At 42.4% G+C, this 21,210-nt stretch overlaps 1 protein-coding gene across 2 annotated transcripts in view; it reads left to right on the top strand.

Moving 5' to 3' along the window:
• G2E3 (G2/M-phase specific E3 ubiquitin protein ligase) overlaps positions 1 to 17,320 on the top strand; it is a 29,376-nt gene extending 12,056 nt beyond the window's left edge. The window contains exons 1-15 of one of the 2 annotated variants that reach the window (XM_072115408.1): positions 5,250 to 5,396; positions 8,223 to 8,284; positions 8,432 to 8,529; positions 8,918 to 9,019; positions 9,479 to 9,603; positions 10,031 to 10,196; positions 10,276 to 10,382; positions 10,752 to 10,868; positions 11,078 to 11,199; positions 12,352 to 12,463; positions 12,545 to 12,834; positions 13,076 to 13,257; positions 14,037 to 14,209; positions 15,463 to 15,671; positions 16,583 to 17,320. In XM_072115408.1, coding sequence (XP_071971509.1) covers positions 8,248 to 8,284; positions 8,432 to 8,529; positions 8,918 to 9,019; positions 9,479 to 9,603; positions 10,031 to 10,196; positions 10,276 to 10,382; positions 10,752 to 10,868; positions 11,078 to 11,199; positions 12,352 to 12,463; positions 12,545 to 12,834; positions 13,076 to 13,257; positions 14,037 to 14,209; positions 15,463 to 15,671; positions 16,583 to 16,812 — 2,070 coding nt within the window. In that variant the 5' untranslated portion in view covers positions 5,250 to 5,396; positions 8,223 to 8,247 and the 3' untranslated portion in view covers positions 16,813 to 17,320. Of the gene's footprint in view, positions 1 to 5,249; positions 5,397 to 8,222; positions 8,285 to 8,431; positions 8,530 to 8,917; positions 9,020 to 9,478; positions 9,604 to 10,030; positions 10,197 to 10,275; positions 10,383 to 10,751; positions 10,869 to 11,077; positions 11,200 to 12,351; positions 12,464 to 12,544; positions 12,835 to 13,075; positions 13,258 to 14,036; positions 14,210 to 15,462; positions 15,672 to 16,582 lie in introns of those variants that run through there. The other variant, XM_072115409.1, reaches the window with a different exon arrangement.
• Positions 17,321 to 21,210: the final 3,890 nt, after the last annotated feature.

Genomic DNA, 21,210 nt, shown 5'->3' with positions numbered 1-21,210 from the left:
CATGCCCCATCTCACAGCACCAATTACCACATGTGCATATTTTTGCCCTTGGCCGAGAATGTGAGCTAATTAGGAAATAATTAATTCCAGGTCTATGGAATAATTGTAATGGGACAATGTTGGACTGAACGCATTGCAATGCATTAATGAATGTCTCATGCTGTTTTTTTAGCGAGATGAACGCGTCGAGTCAGCAAAAAAACTTCAAGCTGATACTTGTATTACTTGATTTACCAAACGCAGCGTGAGCGAAATAGTCTCAGGAGGAGGTGTATTACATGAAAGGGAAACAATACCCTAAAAATACGGGGCGCTAGTAGTGTTAAAACGATAAATTACCTAACAGGGACATATGTAACGGATTTTGATAAGAGCTGCAACAATTCACATAGCTGCGAGCTTTCATGGGAGAGGAAGACTTCTCATCAACTGATGCTCAGATGAGGAGCATGAAATCACTTATTTTGCTCTCGGTTCCTACCACTTCCTCATACAACATCTTGACTTTAGAGGTTTAAGACGGAAATTGTTTGCATCTTATTTTTGTTCTTTTTTAATTGTTTTGCTAAGCAAAAAATGCAAGTGTTCTCTTATATTCAGGTCATTCCTCATCCTACTACTAAACTGCTGTTAATGTAGCACTATGATAGCCATACATATAAGATTAGCCAATTTTGTTGGGCTGATGGGCTAATTACTGGGCTTGGGGTCTTCCTTGATGGCAGACGTGATAATGATATAAAAATGAACTAGAAAAGTTCAATTCTGATAAATCTCTCCATAGACAAAGTCAGAGACAAAGACAGTCAGACAAAAATACAGAGACAGTCAGATAAATACAGAGACAGTCATAGACAGTCAAAGACAGACATTTGGAGACAGGGACAGACAGAGAAAACTGGAGTCAGAAACAGGCAGAGACAGTCAGAGACAATCAGAGAAAAATGGAATCAGAGATAGACAAAGATAGTCAGAGACAGATAGAAACAGTCGGTGATAGACAGGCACAGACAGAAACACTCAGAGACATAAACAGTCAGAGACAGAAAGAAAAAAAGACAGTCAGAGACAAACAGACACAGAAACACCCAGAGACAAAATTGGTAAGAGACAGACAGTCAGAGAAAGAGACAGCAGAGACAGTTACAGACAGCAGAAAGAGAGAAGGTCAGAGACAGTCAGAGACAGAGAAAGTCAGAGATAGAGACGGTCAGAGAGAGACAGTCAAAGAGAAAGACAGTCAGAGAGAGAGAGACGGGCAGAGAGACGGTCAGTGACAGAGACAGTCGGAGACAGAACCAGAAAAAGACTGTCAGAGACACTCAGAGACAGAAAAGGTCAAAGAGACAGTCGGAGACAGAGACAATCAAAGACAGAGACAGAAAGAGACGGTCAGAGACAGTCCGTCAGAAACAGAGAGACATAGAGACAGTCACAGAGAGATAGATACAATAAAATATATTTTGTTAACCAATTCTATTTTGTTATAGCTAGGAGCAGTTATTTACTATATCGGGCAACGACGTGAGCTACAGCTAGTAGTTTTATATAATGCAAGGAGTCCCTGCTTCCCCACGGAACAACAGTGCTGAACTCAGCAGTTGAATTGCGTTTTGAAATTCTATTCAAACTCTGTGGGGGGGAGCGTAGCCCTTTCCCATACGCGTTTCCATTGAAATGTTTGCTCTGTTGTCAAGAAATTATACCCCAGCTTCTGGTATAAAGCTTGGAGTCCTGTCTCTGCCACTATGGGTGGAGTATGATCGCTGTGTAGAAATACTTTTTGTATTATAACTTGTAGTTTTTAACTCTACACCACAAATCTGCAGCAGTATTTGCCCTGCTGTGGGTTCTATACTTGTGTGTGATATTTTTGGGGGAAATATGCAAATTGCATTTTCTAGGATTTCCAGGATATACTCATTTGGCTTTAATCCCACATCACATCATTAGGCTTATTGAAAGTCATGTTTCATGTTAAGGGGACTGCCTTACAAGGAAGCCAGAAGAGGCGCTGGTTTTCCTTGTCCCATCCTGAAAAATGTAATTTATATATTTCCCAGAATTCCCTAGTGGAGAATCAATGGCTATAAGTCTCCACATTGCCTTTATTGGCAAAGTCTCCTTAAAGGGGTTATGCGGGTTTAAAATTTTTTTTTATGGCCGGGCTGGGGAGGGCTATTTAAACATAATAAACATGTACTTACCTCCTCCGGTGCTGCCGATGTCCCGCGCCGCGGCCCGTCTTCTCCGTGCGCCGGTTTCAGTAGAAGGGCGCACAGGGAGCTTCTGGCCGGCCGGATGCTCCCATGCGCACCATCTCCCAGGGCTTACAACGCTGAGAGATAGGGACGGATGGGAGGAGCCGTCCACAACGCGGACCGGAAGCTCCCTGTGCGCGGCTTCCGTGCCCCTGTTTGTTTACAGGGGCACGGATCGAAGTGACCGCGGCGCGGGACATCGGCTGCGCCGGAGGAGGTAAGTCCATGTTTATTATGTTTAACTATCCCTCCCCAGCCCGGCCATAAAAAAAATTTTAAACCCGGATAACCCCTTTAAGGAGAACTATTACTTCCCTGCTATTTTTTTGTAACATTTGGATGGGATTTGTATAAATCCTATCATCCACTATACAGACAATGTAAATTGCATCAGTTACATAGTGACTTAAGAAAAGTACATAGAGAATAATAGTAATAGGAGATAAAAGCCAGGATACAACTATAAGGGATGCAGTCATTACCCATATGATGTCAGAACAATAAATGGTACATTATAATAGTATCACTTCAGAAGCACATTGATCCTATGTTTCTCTGAGCTAAAGAATTGGACATACAGGCAGTTACAAAATTGTCAGGAATGGATCTCTAGCTTGCATTTTAGCTGCCTCTTTCTGTGGCGCTTACAAACCATATGTGATCTGAAATGTGATCTGAACGATTAGATTATCTTTGCTACAGAACATAAGAAGTGACACTAGCACTGCAAAGAATACATTTAACTCATCTCATGTGAAAAGGGGGTGAGAAGAGTCATATCTGCCTAATTTGGGGGGAGAATTATTTTTTTTATAGGCAAACGGCTGAGATTTCCCATATAAGAGGAAATTCTAAAAAGGACGTTTTTAGGTAGCTCAGTATGGTAACACACTACTAGCCCCCATCTGGTAGGATATCAAATGTCCTTTCTACATCTATTTACAGATACTAGGGCTCACCAGTTACTAAGAACAGTGTGGTCTATACTAGGTGCAGTTACCTGTGTAGTGTACAGGGGGCGCCAGATTCAAGATTTCTGGTGCACGTTCTTCATGAATCTGGTGCCCCCTGCACTGCCCCGACAGAGTGCACCAACTCTGCGACACACTCCTGTCTGTCTTTGCATGATAAATTTGACTGAGCACCCGGAACGAAATTTGTCGCATGAATTTGTGTGACACATATGTGGCGCGGACACTTCTTAAATAACCGTACAAGCAGTTTGTACATAAAAGAATGTGCAAAGTCCAACAAAAAAAATGTCGCATAGACCTTAGTAAATGTGGCATATTGCATCTAGCACATGGTCAATTTTGTGACTTGGCTCATACTCACCCAAATCTGCTTTACATTGTCATTATTACAATGGTGACAGCCCTGCCTATTCTCTTGCCTCACTTAACTAAACAGCATCCATAGAATTGCATGCAGAGAGCGTCCCCCTCCTATGTGTAACCATAAACAGTCCCTTTATTCTGCCAGCAGAACATTGAATGTTACATATGTGGACTTGTTATGTTGTGTTGTGTATACACTATGGGGCACATTTACTAAGGGTCCATGGGGCGCATTTTCGACGGGTTTCCCGACTTTTTCCGTTTTGCAACGCATTTAACAGGGGTTTTTGGCGCACATGGTCGGATTTTGGCTCAAATACGCCGACTTTCATGCAACACAAATTGGGGGCGTGGCCGTCGGACAACCTGACTGATTTGGACTGAGCACGGGATTTAACATTCAAAATTGCTACACATGCAGGAAATTTGACGCACGATCTTAGTGAATCGCGGCAGCTCCGAATCCTCGTCGGACAATGCACCTCGTGGATCGCGACGGAACGGGTAAGTATATGTGCCCCTATGTGCGCTGCCCAGGACAGAATAGAAGGGGACAGCCAGAAATGGAAAATGAATTAAAATTTGTAGCCGATAATATACACATTTACTATCTATGTATCCATCTTTCTATCTATCTGTCTATCTATCTATCTTTCTATAGTGTGTGTGTGTGTGTGTATTTGTATATAGATGTGTTTGTGTGCGTCTATATAAACACAATACATATTTATATATTTGTCTGTGTGTTTGTATATTTATATATAAATACAGGCGGTCCCCTACTTAAGGACACCCGACTTACAGACAACCCATAGTTACAGACGGACCCCTCTGCCCACTGTGACCTCTGGTGAAGCTCTCTGGATGCTTTACTATAGTCCCAGACTGCAATGATCAGCTGTAAGATGTCTGTAATGAAGCTTTATTGATAATACTTGGTCCAATTACACCAAAAATTTTGAAACTCCAATTGTCACTGGGGCAAAAGAAAAAAAATTGTCTAGAACTTCCATTATAAAATATACAGTTTCGACTTACATACAAATTCAACTTAAGAACAAACCTCCAGACCCTATCTTGTATGTAACCCGGGGACTGCCTGTATTTATATATATATATATATATATATAGGTGTGTTTGGTATAAATAGTTGTGTGTATCTTTACGTCCCCCTTCTCTCTTTCTATGAACCACAGTGTGAACATGTCCTTAGGATTCACAGGTTTTTTTTTTTAATTTAGCATTTTTTTTTTTTTTTGCAAACCCGGGGCAGAACTCCCACTTTTCCCAAATAATTTTAACTACTGCCGGATTTCCTGTACTTGGTCTAATAAATAGAGAGAAAACATATAGCAATGGTCTGATGTGGGTGATAACTGGGAATAACAACGCGCATATCCCTGCAGAAACGCACATCTCATGCACATTATCGTGTTGCAGCGCCATCTAGCGTCCGGCATTAAACCACATCGAATACCTACACGTCCTATGAGTTACTGCGCATGCGAGAACTAAACCATGACACAAACGTTATCGTTTCTCTCTATAGCCACTATAGTTACCTCCCCCTCTCCCCGCTATTCAATGGTATGATCCATGATCCAGTGATAGCGAGGCGTGACACGCACGGCCTGCCCACTCCTCCCGTCGTGACACGCAAGCACCGCCCCATAATCTTGTGGTTTCCGGGTTGGAGCCGGATGTTAGGGTTTGAATTTGCGGGGCAGTTTGAAACACAGAAGGGAGAGAAGGAGAAAGCGAAGAAGCTCGGGTCGTGGTGAGGAGAGCGCCGCTCTGGGTATGTACTTGTGTCCTATGGAGGGCGCTCATGCAGGGGTATAGCAGTGGTGCTCTGTGCTGCTGTTGGGTGACTACAACTCATAGCGAGTCCGGGCATGCTGGGACTTGTAGTCTCAATGTAGCTGTACATCCCCACACTGAGTGTTCTCTCTCTTGTACTTTTGGATCATGGTTTTTTTTGTTGGTTTTTTTTTTTTTTTTTTTTTTTTTTTTTTTATAAAAAAAAATACTTGAAGATCCAGAATAATCATTTTAAAGGGATTGTCCAGAATTTATACCAAAACACATGAATATGATATATACATGTGTTATCATATTTCTGGGTTTCGGGGCAGATTTTGGACAATTCCTTCTAAATGATTATTCTGGATCTTCTTTGTGTTACACTGCTCTAGCGCTCCCTGTCAGTTATTGTTTACTTAGTGTCTGTGATGTCATCACTTACATCCATGTGATAACCGCAGCCAATCACTGGCCTCTGGTCCTGTACTGTATATGAGGTCATCACATCTAAGGCCGGTGATAGTAATAATAGATCACTGCTGGGAGGTGATTGGATACCAGTGCAATCACTGCTGCAAAGTCCTCTACTACTACTACTGCTACTACCACTGTTGTATAGTCCTCTACTACTGGACCTACCGCTACTGTTGTTTTGTAGTCTATTACTACTACTCGACCTACCGCTACTGTTGGTTTGTAGTCCATTACTACTACTACTACTACTACTCGACCTACCGCTACTGTTGGTTTGTAGTCCATTACTACTACTACTACTCGACCTACCGCTACTCTTGTTTTGTAGTCCATTACTACTACTACTGTTGTGTGGTCCACTACTACTGCTACTGTTGTGTGGTCCACTACTACTACTACTACTGTTGTGTGGTCCACTACTACTACTACTACTGTTGTGTGGTCCACTACTACTACTACTACTACTGTTGTGTGGTCCACTACTACTACTACTACTGTTGTGTGGTCCACTACTACTACTACTACTACTGTTGTGTGGTCCACTACTACTACTACTACTACTGTTGTGTGGTCCTCCGCTAAGAACCAGGATCAGAACCCCTAAATGAACAGAGCCTGGATGACAAATACTTAAAGAGTAGCTGTCATTTCAGATGATTTTTGATATTGTGGGGAGGGGGAAGTTGTGATCATTTTTCTAATATACTTCATTAACAAATTCTCCTTAGTTTGTAAAGTTACTGTAGCTGTAAAGTGCCCCCTAGTTACAATGTGACTTCTACGTTGCTAGGGAAAAGCTGTCTAACAGAATTAAAGGGGTTATCCGGGATTTAAAAATTTCTTATGGCTGGGCTGGGGCGGGCTATTTAAACATAATAAACATGGACTTACCTCCTTCGGCGCGGCTGATGTCCCGCGCCGCGGTCCCTTCGATCCGTGCCCCTGTTTGTTTACAGGGGCACGGAAGCCGCGCACAAGGAGTTTCCGGTCCGGGATGTGGCCGGCTCCTCCTATCCGTCCCTATCTCTCAGCGTTGTAAGCGCTGAGAGATGGTTTCGGATAGGAGCTTCCAGCCGGCCGGAAGCTCCATGTCCGCCCCTGTAATGAAACCGGCGCACAGAGAAGACCGGCCGCGGAGCGGGACATCGGCGGCGCCGGGCGAGGTAAGTAGATGTTTGTTATGTTTAACTAGCCCACCCCAGCCCGTCCTCAGTTATTTTTAAAACCTGGATAACCCCTTTAAGGTATAAGGTATAACTTGCTGATCGTTGGGGCTCCCAGTGCTGGGATCATGTGCTTTGACAACCCCTTTAAATATATTTGCTGTGAGCTGTCTGCCCCCATAGAGTTGTATTGTTGGTCTGTGTCCGTGTTTGTGTGGGTTTCCTCTGGGTCCTCCGGTTTCCTCCCACACTCCAAAACATACTGGTAGGTTGATGAGATTGTGAGCCTCATTGGGGACAGGGACTGATTTGGCAAGTTCTGTGTAATGTGTGCACTATATAAATACATTATTATTACTATGCTAGGGGGGTAAAGAGCAGTTCCTATTGCTGCCCACAGCCTTGTCCACCATCTAGAACAGACCATAAACAATGTTGTTTGCTTTAGAAAAGATGTTCTTGCATAGGAAATGCCCAAGTGCTTCCTTTTTAATGGGACCTTGAATCATTTCCCTGTATTATGCCAGGACATGTGCAATGTGTGCAGTCGGTGGGATCGGGTCCGTTTCCTCTGGACCCACACATTCCATCTGCCGAGGTCTAAGGTTCAGTTCACATCTCCATCAGGTTTTCAGTCACACAGAACAGATGCATGACTTTCCATAGAGAATGTGGGTTTTTTTCCATTCTTGGTTTTGGCTCAAAATAGCTGAAATAAGTAACTGAAGAGCTGACGAAGATGTGCACTGGGCATCAGGTGTTTATCCATTTACAACATTTATCCCCTTTTCCATTGTGTTGACAGTGAGTGTTAGATCCCTGGGGATTTGGCTGCAATGGATGTGTACCCACAGTTCCATGTGTGTGACCTCTTTGCTGTTTCCACAGTTACATGGCTACTCCTGTCCTGAATAATTGAGATGCCAATCACATAAAGGCATTTCTATAAATGTGATGTTCTTCTCTAATTTCCTTATAGATGTTGTGTTTCACTTCTTTGCTGTTTTAGATTACCAGTATGTAATGCACATATATATAAGATGTAGCCCTAAAACCAGAGCACCCCTTGTTATAAAAGCCACCATTTCACTTGATGTGGCAGGATTTTGAGTCTAATCAGATATATTCAATGTCACCACATTTTCCATGAGTTGTGCACTTATATATGTATGTTCTATTTGCAGAAGTCCAAAGGCTGAAGGTATCACAATGAGCGCCTCCAGCTCCTCATCCGCGGGGAGTTTACGTGAGTACAATTTCTTTATTGGTAGTGGGATTTATCTCCTATTTAATGATGGGCTTTTAACATTCGTGTTTATATTTGAGGGGTTGTAAATCCCACGCCTGATCCTACCCTTGGTGGTAAACATCTCTCCGTGTATGATCTCCACAGCTTGCATGCTATGTGGCCGGACTGAGGATTGCATCGAGAAATACGGGGAGAAAAAAACCTACAGAGAACACAACTTGACTCTGCATTATTACTGTCTGGTGAGTACTGATATCAGGGTGGTGGAAGACATGACTTCCTCTTCCCTAGTCCTTACGGTTATGGACAGACCTCTCGTTGTCCATGCAGCTCACAGAGGGGCTCATGCTTTGTAGGAGACATTTCTCTAAGCATTGCTTAGATCTGGATACATTCTGTGTACTCAAAGTGTGTATTGAGCTGCTCACTGTCTGGTCCCTTCTACTACTAAGCTCCTATCGCAGGACCAATTATTCAAGAAGGATCTCAGCCATCAGACATTCCTGGCACATCCAAGGGTTTTTCATGTACCAGAAATAAACAATAGCGGTACCATCGTCATACCTCTACATATGATATGGTGCACTATTCAGATGACAATAGTATTGATGTGAAATATTTTTCTTCTAGCTGCTTTCCAGTGGTATTTGGCAACGGGGCAATGAGAATGAAGGTATATATGGATTCCTTGTCAGTGACATTAAGAAGGAATTAAGCAGAGCCAAGAAATTGGTAAGTATGTAGTATGTTCAATGTATACTTAGTTCTAGGATACTAAACCTATGACAAGAAAGTAGTTTGTAGGGATTGCAGCCTTCTCTGTTCTCTTCAGTGGGGTTTTCAAAAATAGATGAACAGGGAATCTCTATTCTTGGAATGTCCTTAGAAATTAATGAATGGAGCCACATTGCCTAGACCTCTTCTATATTTACTGTAGCAGGAAAACGGGTCAAGGGATGCAGGTCAAAGAGGGGAGGCATATCGGTATATCAAAAAGTATGAGAAGATTACCACAGTCACGGTGCCTGGATCTGTGAGCAAGTGTCTCTGGTTTATCATAAAGGATTTTGATGGTAGATTTCCTTTAATGTCCCAGCAGGGATTATACCTATAAGTTACAAATGTAAGTTGTTTCCTTGGTAACTACTTTCGAAATAATAAAAAAAAAAATGATTCTCCTCCCTTTCCCAGAAATGCTGTGTGTGTAAAGGAAATGGAGCATCTATCGGTTGCGTGTTTCCTCGCTGTAAGCGCGGCTATCATTTTCCTTGCGGGTCAGAAAAGGAATGCATCTTCCAGTTCATGGACATTTTCAGGTACCTTGTGGCATGAGAAGAACATCTGTTACCGTTAAAGGGGTTTTCCCACCAAACAAGTTAGGCCCAATCCAAAGGAGATCCACACAGATACCAGAACGAGGGGTCCTATGGAGTCCCAGGTACCTCTGTCAGACCCCTCGTCGCTCCCCGATATTAATGGAGAAGACAGTCTCGTATGACCGCTCTGTTGAGATTGGTGGGAAAACCCTTTTAATTGGTGGAAAGTTTAACCTCCTGCTCATTGTTATGTATCATATAAAGCTGTGGTGCGCATCTCTATCCAGCAGCTTTGTCATTGCAGGGGGGAAACCATTGCTGTGTGTGTTGACGTGTGTATGCTGCAGACAGAAGTGGTTTCCATCAAATCTTGTTATTTTCAAAGTCTATGGATGTTTCTGATCTTGGACTCTTGAATCTCTTTTAGTTCTTTCTGTTGGGAACATCGACCAGTCCAGAAAGCTCTCTCCACGCAAAGTAAGGAGTCCAGTCCATGTATGATATGCCTGGAGAACGTTGACCATGTTCCTTCCTACCATGTTCTACGAGGACCTTGTTGTAAGACATCTTGGTACCACAGAGACTGCCTACAGGTACTTATTGTTCTTCTCCAGGTATAGCTCCTGCTGTTTTCCATCTTACCCAGTTACACATCATGTCTTTCTCTTGCAGCACCAAGCTCTAAGCGCAGGACTGTTTTTCTTCCGATGTACCGTGTGTAGTAATAGAGACGTGTTCCAGGCAGAGATGCTGCGTATGGGGATACATATTCCAGAAAGGTATGCTTTATGGATGCTGGCTTATTTATCCCTGGGGTAGGTCATGAATATCAGATTGAAGAGGTATGAACCCCCAGATCAGTTGCTACCAGAATCAGGACAATGCTGAAGGGACCGCTCTGTTCTCAGTATAGGGTAAGGCCAGGTAACTGGAGGTCAGAATTAAAGATGAGGTGCAGTAGCACAGGTCAGCCAATACATAGTCTCTGGCTCGATATTGTGTTGGTGCACACTAGTTGGATGGTGACTAGCAGCACCCCCCCCCCCCCCCCCCTTCGTTTGGAAATATGGATACCCTATATTATGGATAGGTGTTTTACCATGTTTTCGTATATATTAATGTTTTGTTTTTTTTTCCTCACTTTGTAGAGATGCATCATGGGAACTTGAAGAAAATGCTTTCCAGGAGCTTCTAGTGCGACATCAGCGCTGTGATGTTTCGAAGTGTCTTTGTCGGGACGGACGGGATTATAATATTCCAGAAAGGTGTGTTCAAATTGTTGAATCTACTGCAATAATCCATATGTGGCTTTGGAAGCGTTTTGTTTTGACTGGAACTACTATTTTGTAAAATATTTGGGGGGGGATAAGAAAGAAGGGGGTATATTCTTCCCTGACCTTTATCTTTTGCCGTAATGTAATTCATCCTGGAACAAAGTTTTATGTTACAAGTACATTGATTTGTCCCTTTACAGTAAATGGGAAATTGTGCGCTGCCAGTGCTGTGGATCCAGTGGGACACACATCGCTTGCTCCTCAGTTGAGAAGAACCAGACATGGGAGTGTACAGAATGTCAAAGCATCATCTCCACTCCAGGTAGGTGGATATATCTGAGCTCCTGGTGTTCTCTCTGCTTGATCTCCTGTGACTTGCAGGGGAAAAACTCAGCTTTCAGAAGTATATACTCGAGTATAAGCCGAGGCTTCTAATTTTACCTATTGACTTGAGTATAAGCCTAGGGTGGGAAACGCATTGGTCATCGCGTCCCCAGTATATAGCCTGCCAGCCCCCTGAGGCGTATAGCCTGCCAGCCCCCTGAAGCGTATAGCCTGTCCATAAAAAAAAAAGGTCAGCTCTTCTATCTTCATATGCGCATGCTCTAGGTCCGCGACGGCTCCGTTGGCAGCGCATCTTCTTACTTAACGTGTGCAGGAGCCAGGTCTGCAACGGGTCCATGCGCATGGCCCAGTAGCGGCTGACATCACAGTTGTACTCTGGCTGTGCCATGCGCACGGGGCTGTTGTGGACCTGCAGCCGTCATGAAGAAAGGAGACGTGTCGCGCATCTGGAGCCGGCGCCCGCGCACATGAATATATTAGAAGAGCTACCCAAGGCTTATACTCGAGTATATACTGTAGTTTGCTAACCTATTTGGATCTTTCTGCCAACTTATTTCAGCATGTGTGTCCAACTTGGGCCATTTGATGCCAGAAAAGAGGTTTCATGGAAAAAGCAGACCAGTTGGCTGGTCCTATGCGGTCTACTCCATTGGAGACCTGACCCTAAAGGGCCTCATTGGATAACTGGGTGTCAAAACTAATGGAATGGTTCTAATTCTAATGGTGCTGCAATCGGTGAAGTGATTCCTGTTAAAGGTTTTGCAGGCCTAAAGTTTTTAATGACCCATCTATAGCATAGGTCACTCATAGGGTATTTAAATGGATATCACAACCGTCAAACCCACTGATCAGCCAGTGGCAGCGGTGTCATGCAGGTTCGGCTACCATTGAAGTCAATAGGAAATAAGACGGCCTGAGCTGTGTGTATCTGCACTGATTTCACCGCTTATTCATCAATGACTTTAAAACCATTGATGTGCTTGAGTTGGTGAGTGGATGAAAGGTCGGGAAAGGGAATAATCCTTGGTGATGTGAAAACTCCTCTTACAAGGCTTGGGCAACCGCTTTAGTTGCAGAGTCGGCTTCTATAGACTGAAGTAGTCATGACGTTTCTTTCTTTTCATTGTAGTAAAAAGATCTCACCCCAAATCTCTTAATTGGTCGGAAACCCTTGATAATGATGGACAACCAACTCCAAAATGTAGAAGGCAGTCGAGGACATCAAAGCAGGTTCTTCTGAAGTAAGTACATCCGTGTGGTCATACTGCGTTCCTATAGCTGTCGTCTCTTTCAATAATCTAATGTGCGCCTTCTCCTTACAGGCAGGTTCAAAGACACATCTCTGATATCCTCCGGGAGCTGAAGTCTCAGATCAGTCATTCAGCTTTCACTGTAAAAGTACAAAGCAAGTCAGTCTTGAACAGTTCTCTTAGATGTTTCCGCAAGAAAAGTTTCTCTCCGTGGGACTCTCTGCAGATAACTTGTACTAATAATAAGGGGAAAATGGAAAACTTGTCTCCCTCTAGTTATTTTAAGTTGCTGCTTGACGCTGTCCAGAATTCCTACGCGTTTGAAGGAACGGAACGGAAAAACCTCTCATTAAACCTGAACGGTAAGTTTAATAGTTCTAGTTCAATGTCTGGGTGCCTGCTAATTCCTCATCATTCTGGGCTTTGGACTTTAGTTTAGATCACCTTGATTTCTTTCTTTTTTTATTTTTGATAACTCGGTGTATGTCATTGTTGATGAAAAGTTATTTTTAGATGTACAACGTCCTACCCTTAGCTCTGCTCTTACATACATTCATTCATTCATTCACATTTGACTAATATAACGCTTTTCTTGTTCCACAGCACTAAATGATGACCTGTACTATGAGGCAGGCAGGATGGTGGCCATTGCCTTGGTTCATGGAGGACCAGCACCAAGCTTCTTTTCACCGACCCTCTTCTATTGTCTTATATATGATTCTCACCTTGTGCAGCCAATGTTAGAAGATGTAGCAGATCCTAATGTCTTACAGGCAATATTGAAGGTAAATACTGGTTGGGTTGTTTTGGGAAGTCCTCAGGTAATAATATTTCAAACATTATGATGAACTTTTTTTTGTATTCGAAAGTTTTGGAATTCCAAACTAGGGGAAATGTATAAAGGATATATTTAGTCCGTGTGGGTCCAAGTGTAGAGACTCTAAAGACCAGGGGTGGAGCTGCACTAACTGCACTTCTGGGTTTGCAGATCACATGATTTGGCCTGAGACCAAAACTGTTTTTTTGGGAAGTGACACTTCAATTTAGTCGATAGATGAACTCCAGTGGGTACAAGTTTACCTTTACACTCTGTAACAAAAAAAAAAAAGGGGGTAAGGCATGTTGAAATCATTCTTTATTACAGTAGCAGAACATATTGGATCTCCAGAACACATGAATGTTGTTACCTGGACTATACACTTCAGAATACATTGTGTCAAGAAGCCGCAGACTAAACCTATTATAGTGAGAAAACAGAGCCCCACCACGTTATGAAATATTAAACTTGTATTCATGTCAGACAGATACCTGGTTTAATGCGTTGTTCTTATCTCAAGGTTTTTACTGAAAGGAGAAGAATAGTAAATTTAGTTTCATACATTTTTCTTCTGCAAAGAAACACAGTGGAGATGGCAGAATTGTACTGCTGGTCACCACTCATATCGCCTCATAACTTAGCGAATGTAACCATAATGGTATCTATCATTTAGTTGTGAGGTTGTAGAATGATAATTTGTCCACATGTCTTCATATGTGAATAACCTGCTCCTCTGCATTATCACAGATACAGTCTTGTCACAGGATCAGTGATTTGAAGGCAGTCACTGCTCAGTATTACGAGTACCTGGAGAATACCGGCACTCTGCGACTTATACAAACTGTCAGCGACAAAAGCATTTTGGTCAAGAATATATTGACTTACCACGTCATTGGCCGAGTGCAGGAACCGCTGGAAAGGTAACATTTTTGGAAACACAATAATAGATTTCTATACCTATTCGCTAGTATTGCAGTTTTTTATGGCACCACTTCCTTATTGTAATAAGTAAGGATGCATGCTTCTTTGTGGGGTCAGAGTAGTTTTTTGATAACCTCCAATAACCCAGCGAGCTATTAAAGGAAACCTACCACTTGTAGTGGCAGGTTTCTGATGGAAATACCGGGCACCAGCTCAGGCTGAGCTGGTGCCGGAGCTTATTTTTGTTAGTGTGTTAAACCGCGGTATCGCGGTTTAAAACACTTTTTAAACTTTATAGCCGGCGCAGGCTGGTACGCGCTCGGCGCTTACCGTGCGCGCGGCTCTCCTTCACTTCCTATGTAGCCGCGCGCATGGTAAGTGCCGAGCGCGTACCTCCCTGCGCCGGCTATAAAGTTTAAAAAGTGTTTTAAACCGCGATACCGGTAGGTTTCCTTTAACTGAGCTTTTACATTAAAGGACATCTGCCACTAGGATAAAGGTTTGTAAACCAAGCACACTAACGTACTGCTGTGTGCCCCTCTGGCAGAATCCGCTCTACTTTAAGCTTCTTGTGCCCTTGTTTTTAAGACAAAAAGGCTTTGCAATTTTGCAATTGAGACTGAGGGGCTCCAGGCTACATTGATGCCTATGGAGCCCATAGCACCTCAGGCTTATTTGCGTAATTTTAAAAGCTTAAGCTTAAATTTAAAATCTAAAAGAAGATCAAATTCTGTGCTTGGTTTACAATATTTGATCCTAGTGGTAGATGCCCTTTAAGGGGACAATAAAGGGTTGTCTCTGCCCCTGTAATATTGATTTGGGAGGCTTTTTTGACATGACAGACACACACTGGGTGTTCCCAGGAATTGGGAGACCGGATTCAGATAATGAGTAAAACTTTGGCTGCTTCAGTACTGGGGACAAAGGAAGTGACCTCACATGATGGACAGAAGTGATGTCCTATGATCCGTGGAGGCCACTTCAAGCAATTTCTGTGGCTTCCCCCTCCCAGAACTTCTATCTGAAAAAAGAACTACTAGAGTGAAGCAGAAGCATCCTTGCGGAGCCTCCTAGGAGTTTTCCAGATTCTTGGAAAATCCCTTTGCCCCTTTAGAGGAGGGGTATAAACACTGATGAGCTTTTTGAGGACCATCCATTACAATGTAGAGATTGATACAACACCCAGAGATTTCCAACCATGAAATTTTGTTAGAATTAGATAAAATAGTTTATGGTCATGTTGTGGTTTTAGGTTTAAGGAAGGCTTGAGGACACTGGGCATTCTTGAGAAGATTCAGACGTACCCAACTGCGTTTTGGAGTGTACTGTGCATGAAACCTGAGAAGCTATCTGCAAAGGCATTGGCGGACCTCTTCACCATCTCATTCCATAGGAGCCTCAGACACGATCAGCAGTGTAATGCTGTCAATGTTTGGGAGGAGTATCTGGAAGACACAGAAGGTTAGTTTTGTTTATCTCTTAAATGTACATGGGGACACCTGTTACTCTCCTTTTGGCATTTATTCCCAAAAGATGCATGACCTACCTTGATTAGTTTTAGCATACGGTGGGATGGGGGAAAGTGCTCCTACGCAGTCTAACAGCCTATGAAGCTGCTGCATGGAAAGGCTCTGATAAGGCCCCCCTAACCCTTTTGTCTCATAAACATAATTATAGAAGTTTTATTTTAGAAGGACGGAGGGCATGGATAACAAATATAAGATAACCACAGATTACACCCCTCCCCTCTGAGAGCCGGTAATATCAACAAGCTCTTAGGAACTCTTGCGCATGTGTAATCTGACACACACTGGAGGCGTGCATACTTGGGATAATGGCAGAGCAGTAAGCGCCCTGGTGTGACCTGCTTGGAGCGCCTTATTAGTATCATTTTAAAAGCTGGTGTTTTGCCAAAATCGCTGGATTTTATGACTAAACATTTCATTGCTGTACCAACCTAAAGTAATGTATGGTTTAAACTGTATTCTAAGTGGTAGGTTACCTTTAATAGTACAGATGTTGATAGTATTTTTTGTAATGGATTTTAAGTTGAAGCTTTGTTGTGCCTTTTTCTGCTTCTCCTTTAGTGAGTAGTGTATCTGCAGTTCGGTACCCAACAGAAGGAAAAGAGGCTAATGATTTAACTCCTTCCATACCTAGAGAATATTTCCTTCAGCTCTGTAAGGAAATTAGACTATCCAGGGACAGTCTGTAGGAGTTGAGATTAGTTTCATTGTACTTAAAAACCATTACCAATAATGAAAAAAACCGAACAAATCTGTTGAACATAATAATTTAGTTTTAAGAAATTTTCAGTGGCCGTCTTATGTATGTATTCTTAACTTGCTGCTCTTACATTTCCTGCTCTGCAGATGGCGCTACTTCCGTTTCACTGGAGGACATTCTAAGTTTCGCGACCGGTATAGATACCATTCCCCCCGCCGGTTTTGAGCCCCCTCCTACCATCTTGTTCCATGAAAGCCATATATTTCCCGCCACAAACAAAAGCACAAACAGCCTGGAGCTTCCCGGGGACTGCAGCTACGAGGACTTCAGAAATAAAATGGACAAGGCCGTACATGCTAACAAGAATAGGAGCTAGAAGTCCCGTGTGTGGGGGAGATGCCACCTACCTTCTTGCTGCTCTTAGCTCTTAAACCTCCGTTCCTTAAGATGGGAGTGACCCTGCGGCAGACGACCTCTGATGCTTTCCCGCTATGTACCTGTGCAATGGTCTCTCTAACGTCTCACCCGGTCATAAACCGTTCGATGGGTTCAGGAGCTCCTCAGGAAAACTTCTCTATAAACTTTTTTTTTGTGCCGTTTTGGGATTTTCTACGATTCGCTTGCCGTTCTCTCTTTGACGAGATTATATTTTTATCATTTTAAGATCTGACAAATATTGTTTATTTTATTAAGATTTTATAGACCAAATTGTAGAAAATTAAGAATATATTTTTTACAATAAGAATTTTGGCTTCTAATGAAATGAATCTGGTTTCTCTAGGGATCAGCAAGTGTAACCATTGTGTGGGCGATCTTGTTCTTTAAAAAAAAAAAAAAAATTGTTTTCTTTTGCAACTTTTTATAGTTGGCACTTAAGCGGTGCTACGTATCGTTCTAAATTTGCATGTTGCTGTTTTTTTTTTTGGGGGGGGGGGTTTGCACTTGTCTCTCATTGCGGGGGGAGGGGCAACTTTTTAGGTGCACGTATAGAACCAAGCATGGGTCAGTTCTTCTTTGTTTTGTACCTAAAAAGTCTCTAATTTGATCTACAAAGAGTTGCAAAACCTCTGTCCTGGAAAGATAGATTTAGGAACACTGCAACAGACAAAACAACCAGCTAACTTGATCCGGGCATAGTCGCCACAATAATTCATAAATTAAAAAAAAAAAACACAAAAAGAAAAACTACTCAAAGTAAAGATTTTACTGTCCCCCCCCCCCCCCCCAATAATTTTTTTTTAACTGTATTTTTATTCGTAACTAAACTAACGCCGATTCGATCGGGCCGTGGGCTGCCCCGGTGGGTGCGGCTTTGACTGCGATCACCCGTACTTTCTGATACTAATGAACTGTGCACCTGTGTGACCATGGTCAAATTTCTGTCCACTGGAAGTAACATAGAAGCTTTCTATAGAATGACAGCAAGCAGAGATCTAGAAAACTGAGAAATTGATACAGAAAGTATATTGGAAAATGTTATTATGGGTAATGCCGCACATGGCGTTTTTGGTCCGTTTTTCCCCAATTATCTTAATAGATAAACAGGTTGTAAGCAGCCAAACGCATGGCAAACGGACTGTTTAAAAAAGGACCAAAAACGCATGTGTGACATCGCCCTATTTTTTTTCATCATATAAACAATAACATTAATTTGCCGACGTGGGAATTTGTCCTCATGAAAATGCCTTCCGGTCTGGGTACATGATGCCCACAGAAGGGAATGCATATTCATAGTAATAAATATCGGGTGGCGATAATCAGTGTTTCCCAGGTTTTGTACATATTATTAAGAGACCCTATCGCAGTGATGGCAAACCTTTTAGAGACCGAGTGCCCAAACTACAACAAAGACCCAATTATTTATCGCAAAGTGCCAACACAGAAATTTAATTTGTGATTTATACTCCCTTCTATGTCTCAGTTTTCATTGATACCAGCGCCTGAGGACACCAATAAAGCAGAAAATAGTCCCAGGTAGAGCTGTCACATTAATATATCTCTGTGCACAGCAAGTCCTGGGCTGTATGGGACTGCAGGAAGATACCTGGAGTCATCTCTGGTGATGGCCTGAGTGCCCACAGAAAGGGCTCTGAGTGCCACCTCTGGCACCCGTGCCATAGGTTAGCCATCACTGCCCTATCGCATACAGCACCATTTTTGCTGTCCAGAATCCCCTGATCCTCAGGGTGCGTTCAAAACTGAACGTGTGAATGCACCCTGTAGAGACTCCTTGATCGATGACCACATGGAATGGGTTTGGCAGAGCTGTCATGGCCAAATTCTAATGTGACATATTACTGCAGTGCCTTGCAGTATGCTGGGGAGAAAAAAAAAAGATTTTGGAAACTGCCGTTTTTGACCAATTACTTTTAAAGGGATTTCCATCCCTAAACTATCATTGTAAGGGATTGGTCACTCGTTGTTAATTGCTTTGGGACCATCAGTGGTGATATTGTGGTCCACAGAGTGTCAGTACATCTCCCATTCACTTCAATGAGGGTTGGGACAAGATGACCAATCCATTATAGACGGGAGCAGTCACCTCTCTATCTTGTCTATGTACATTAGAAGTTGGAGACCAGAAAAGCCCTTTATAAGGATGGCTTAAAGGGGCTGTCAACCACCTTGCTAACAAGACTAGCATTATATGTTGTACAGCAGGGTGCTTTGTATTACTGCTTGTAAAGCCACATAGTACCAGCCCCCTTCAAATCTCAAATCGATCACCAGGATGACGGACTGTATGCAAATTAGCCTGAGGGGCTCCAGGCTCAATACTTGTTAACGGAGTCTGGAGCCCCTCAGGCTCATTTGCAGACAGTCTTTCATCCTGGTGGTAGATGCCCTTTATTAAAATAGGACTAATCCTTAATCATAATAAATATATATTATTATTTTTATTTTTTTTTTTTTACTATAAATGACTAAATCTATCATCTCATCCCCTGACTCGCCTGCTCTATGCAATTCTGTAGACTCTAAGGGTGATGGCATTTATGGCATTTTGAATGCATATTGGTGGATTTTTAAGCAGTCTGTCAAAAAACGCATGCGTTTTTGACAGGTTCGACCATATATCCTAATTGAAACTGGTCAAAAATGCATGCGTTTTTTGACGGATTACTTAAAAACGGGCCAAAACTCGTTCAAACCGCCACGTGTGCCATCACCCTAAATCACACTTAACCTAAATTACCATTAAAGGGGTAGCCTGGGATTTAAAAAAAACCATTGCAGCTCAGCTGTACAGAGATAAATGAAGCTGGGTTGCAATACTAGGAACAACCTATGGTCAGGTGTGGCGCTGTTTTAGCTTTAACCATGCAGAGGAGAACAGTTTTACCATCTGCCCATGTGTGAAATGGGATTTGAAGTCGTCCTGAACCCTCATTATTTGTTGAGAAGTGACTCTGCTCTCTGTACAGCATTGTGTGAACACTATGGGGTAGGGGTAACACCTCCTATTGATGACATCGTACTCATCATTTTTACAGGTCAAAATCTGACCTCGCAGGTTACCAACATTGTGGGATTAAGCTACCAATCGAAAGGATTGGCTCTGTATTATATTTATGTGTTCCCTTTTTTATTTTTGTTTTTTTTTTTGTCTTTTCTTCCTCTTGTATTATGTTTCTAGGAACAATTGTTTTCAGTGTCATATCTATATGGGTACACATTGCAGTATAACTATTACTGTATGATATCAGTTGCGGAGTTCTGTCCTGCGAGCGACTGCAATGATTTGTTTGTCATAAGATTTTTTTTAATGGTATTTTTATTTTTTTTCCATCCGTTTCATTTCTATGGGTTGTATAATACTATTGTTTAAATTAAATAGTAATTTAAGTGGTTACATTTTTTTGTGTGTTTTTTTTTTTTTTTTTGTCTATTTTATTTTTAGCACATTCTTAAGAGAATGCAGAAGTAGGAAACATTTTAGGGTGATGCCACACATGGCGTTTTCAGTCCGTTTTTGGCCGTTTACCATGCATTTGGCTGCTTACAATCTGTTTATCTATTAAGATAATTGGGAAAAAACGGACCAAAAACGCCATGTGTGGCATCGCCCTTAGGACCAGGACATAAGGGGCAAGTTGAGAAATTCTAACTGATTTTATGCTGATTTATACTTTGTACCAAAGTTGATAAAAATATGACATCTTTCTTTGGGCCCACATACAGCTGTAATTTCTACGGACCCGTTTGTGCCTAAAATGGCTTACCTGACACGTGGGCTGCAAAGGACACCTTTGTCTCCATCTTAGGGTGATGCCACACATGGCGCTTTGAACCCGTTTTTGGTCCTTTTTAAGCAGTCCGTTAAAACAGGTTTTACCCATTATCTTGATTGCAAATGGTCATAAAACGCATCCGTTTCTTAACGGACTGCTGAAAAAAACGGGTTCAAAACGCCATGTGTGGCATCGCCCTAATACCAGTGATAGTGAACCTTTTAGAGACCAAGTGCCCAACCTATAGCCAGAACCCACAAAGTGCAGACACAGCAATTTAAGCAGTAACATATTGCTCCCTGCTCCTTCACAAATTTCAATCGTATTGGCCTTGTGCGGATGCCAACACAGTTGAAAGGAGAGCAAATTTGGACGATCATCATTGCTCCTATCCATATTCCCTCTGAAAATTTGTGGGGCCCTCAGGAGGACCTCCAAAGATAATCCAGCAATGACCATACCTCACTCTTCCTGCAGTCCCAAGTGGCCAACATTGTTTCATTTTAAAATAGCAGTGAGAGTAGTATCTCTTAAGGTGCCTG

Source organism: Engystomops pustulosus, chromosome 7, assembly GCF_040894005.1.
Source record: "Engystomops pustulosus chromosome 7, aEngPut4.maternal, whole genome shotgun sequence".
In the NCBI taxonomy this organism is placed as follows: domain Eukaryota; kingdom Metazoa; phylum Chordata; class Amphibia; order Anura; family Leptodactylidae; genus Engystomops; species Engystomops pustulosus.
Note: the sequence above shows the minus strand (reverse complement) of the source record. Positions and strands in the feature narration are given on the sequence as shown.